The 3,517-nt window shown below is 51.1% G+C and overlaps 1 protein-coding gene across 3 annotated transcripts in view; it reads left to right on the top strand.

Moving 5' to 3' along the window:
* C1R (complement C1r) overlaps nt 1-2,518 on the top strand; it is an 11,259-nt gene extending 8,741 nt beyond the window's left edge. For all 3 annotated transcript variants that reach the window (XM_027093132.1, XM_027093133.1, XM_027093131.1), the window contains 2 exons: nt 962-1,036; nt 1,631-2,518. In XM_027093132.1, the coding sequence (XP_026948933.1) occupies nt 962-1,036; nt 1,631-2,400 (845 nt within the window). In that variant the 3' untranslated portion in view covers nt 2,401-2,518. The remainder of the gene's footprint in view (nt 1-961; nt 1,037-1,630) is intronic.
* The last annotated feature ends 999 nt before the right edge of the window (nt 2,519-3,517 follow it).

Raw genomic sequence — 3,517 nt, 5'->3', positions numbered from 1 at the left:
CACCACCACCACCACCACCACCACCACCACCACTACAGCTTTATCAGTGAGACTTCCTCAGCCTTCTCCCCACATACCCTCTCAGGCTGCTATGTTGTGAATTTCTGCATTGAGGTTTACTAAATTACTCTCAAGTTCATCTGTGGGTATCTTTAAAACTTTTTTTTTTTTTTTTTGCGGTACGCGGGCCTCTCACTGCTGTGGCCTCTCCCGTTGCGGAGCACAGGCTCCGAATGCGCAGGCTCAGCGGCCATGGCTCACGGGCCCAGCCGCTCCGCAGCATGTGGGATCTTCCCGGACCGGGGCATGAACCTGTGTCCCCTGCATCGGCAGGCAGACTCTCAACCACTGTGCCACCAGGGAAGCCCGACCTTGTGCAAATTATTTAAACTCAGTTTCCTCATCTATAAGGTGGGGATAATGGTGCATATCTGAAAGCCTCATGGTGGTGCTTAAATGAGATAATGCAGATAAAGTTCTGAGCAATGAGCACCGACACACTGTGATCAGAAAACATAGCTACCAGGAATTCCCTGGCGGTCCAGTGGTTAGGACTCCACTCTTTCACTGCCGAGGGTGTGAGTTCAATCCCTGGTTGGGGAACTAAGATCCACCCAGCACCGCCAAAAAAAAAAAAAAAAAAAAAAAACCATAGCTACCATTAACATCTACTACCCAGCACCAAGATGCAATCACTGATGGAAGTTTGATAAGTTCCTTGCAGGTTTTGTGTCTACTTTCACAAATGGGGATCATGTCGAATATAATAGTTAAGCATTCTGATTTTTCCACTTAGCATTAAAACAAAAATATACGTATGGAGCCTCTTAACACTTTCAATAGCCCATCCACATATATTTGAACCTTTCCCTTTGATCCTTGACCTCTCCCTCCCACACTTTGGTGCTCACTGGCCCCTGCCCACGACCTCCCAGCCTGAGCGCAGCCCCTCTCCCCTCAGGGCAGTACATCTGCACAGCTCAGGGCACATGGAAGAATGAGCTGGCAGGAGAGAAGATGCCTCGGTGTTTGCCAGGTGAGTGGAAACCCTCCGCCGTCCTCTGTGGCCCTGGCAGCCCTGGCAGCCCTGCAGGGCCTCAGAGGAGGCATGGCACAGAGAAGGGAGAGACACTCCAGCTTGAAGCTGAAGGTAGACAGGGCGTGAGGGAGGAATCAGGAAAAAGGCGAGGAGACGCCCTAGCAGAAGGGCAGAGGGACCCAGAGAGCTGGACCTGCCCTGACATTCCTGGACTTTTCACTGAGCAGGTGGGAGATGAGGAATAAAAAAAAAAGAGCAAAAGGGACTTCCCTGGCGGTCCAGTGGTTAAGACGCCACGTCCCACTGCAGGGGGCACGGGTCCGCGGCGCGGCCAAAAAAAGAAAAAGGAAAAAAAGAGCGAGAAAAGCCCCAGGAAGAATAAACAAGAACGAGGAGAAGAGGCTGACCGTACAACAAAGACGGAAGGGAGGGAGGAGAGAGAAGAAAGGGCCCTGAGCTAAAAAGAGGGGGCGAAGGGGAGGGAACAGACCGCGGTGCCGGGCGCTGACTTCTTCCCCCTCCCCCCCCGCCCCCTCCCCCCCCCCCCGCCCGCCCCCTCCTCTCCCCCACCCGCCCCCTTCTCCTCCCCAGTGTGCGGGAAACCCGTCAACCCTGTGGAGCAGAAGCAGCGCATCGTTGGAGGCCAGAAGGCAAAGCTGGGCAACTTCCCCTGGCAGGCCTTCACCAACATCCACGGCCGAGGGGGCGGCGCGCTGCTGGGCGACCGCTGGATCCTCACGGCCGCGCACACGCTCTACCCCAAGGAGTACGAAGCGCAGGGCAACGCCACCGTGGACGTGTTCCTGGGCCACGTCAACGTGGAAGAGATCACCAAGCTGGCCAACCACCCCGTCCGCAGGGTCAGCATCCACCCCGACTACCGCCAGGAAGAGTCCCACAACTTCGAGGGGGACATCGCCCTCCTGGAGCTGGAAAACAGTGTCACCCTGGGCCCCAACCTCCTCCCCATCTGCCTCCCCGACAACGAGACCTTCTATGACCAGGGTCTCATGGGCTATGTCAGTGGCTTTGGGATCACGGAGGAGAGACTTTCTCACAACCTCAGGTTTGTCCGTCTGCCCGTAGCTAAGCGAGAGGATTGTGAGAGATGGCTCCGGAAAAAAAATAGGAAAGATGTGTTTTCTGAAAACATGTTCTGCTCTGGGGACCCGACTCTAAAGCAAGATGCCTGTCAGGGGGATAGCGGAGGGGTCTTTGCAGTGAGGGATGAGAAGAATGATCGCTGGGTGGCGACAGGCATCATATCCTGGGGCATCGGCTGCAGCAGGGGGTACGGGTTCTACACGAAACTGCTCAACTACGTTGACTGGATCAAGAAAGAGATGGAGGAGGAGGACTGAGCCCGGAATTCACTAGGTCAGAATCCAAAGAGCAGGGTGTAAAAAAAAAAAAAAAGATTATCTAACCGGCTGTTGACAACCACTAAGAATCCATATTAAAATCACTGATGCAGAAAGACACTGTGTGAAATAAATTCTCTTTTCTATAATCCCATCCACACTCTTCACCTAAAATAACCCAAAGGTCACCTTTATTCCCCGCACCCCCGCCCCAGGGTTGCAGAAGATGTATTCCACAATCTCTAGTTATCATTGTTCTCTTCCATTTTTTTGTTTTGTTTTGTTTTTCTTTTTGTTTTTGCGGTACGCGGGCCTCTCACTGTCGTGGCCTCTCCCGTTGCGGAGCACAGGCTCCAGACGCGCAGGCTCAGCGGCCATGGCTCACGGGCCCAGCCGCTCCGCGGCATGTGGGATCTTCCCGGACCGGCACACGAACCCATGTCCCCTGAATCGGCAGGTGGACTCTCAACCACTGCGCCACCAGGGAAGCCCCTCTTCCATTTTTATAACCATCGGGTAATTGAATAGAACTCCTTCCAAATAAAATTTTATGAGAAAGCCCATTGTGTAAAATGAATTAAAAGTAATAAATGAATAAATAATAAATGAATGAATAAAACATCAGGATAATTGTAGTTTGCCAAGTTTATTTCAGTTCCTATCATAAGGTGTTTCAAATAAATTCTTGATTATGTTGCATGGAAAATTGAAAAACAAGAAGAACAGCTATGCGGAAAGTAAAAAGTCACATTTTCATAGAATATTTTTCTGATTATAGAAATCATGGTAAAAGCAACTTTTGAGAATCCCAAAATCCCTCAAGCCCCTTCTGGGCTAGTGCTGTTTCAACTAGGGTCCTTCCCATAAAGTCCTCTTGGCTGCATTTTTTTCCCCCAGCATGAGGAGCTGATCCACCAGTCCGTTTTCTTCTGACCAAAGAAATGTGACAATTCACTTGCTTTTTTAAAAGTTAAGTCTTTTCCTGAGTTTCAGGTGAAGCACACATGTTATTCCCAAGCGACTTGCAACGCCGTACGATTGATGTCTTTTAAGCCACAATGAATGATTTTCTAGCCCTTCTAGGCCTTGGTGATGAGCCTTCCCAGCTCCAAAGTCT

The sequence above is a fragment of the Aethalodelphis obliquidens genome, unplaced genomic scaffold, assembly GCF_003676395.1.
Source record: "Aethalodelphis obliquidens isolate GAN/ISIS:26980383/991018 unplaced genomic scaffold, ASM367639v1 scaffold83, whole genome shotgun sequence".
In the NCBI taxonomy this organism is placed as follows: Eukaryota; Metazoa; Chordata; class Mammalia; order Artiodactyla; family Delphinidae; genus Aethalodelphis; species Aethalodelphis obliquidens.
Note: the sequence above shows the minus strand (reverse complement) of the source record. Positions and strands in the feature narration are given on the sequence as shown.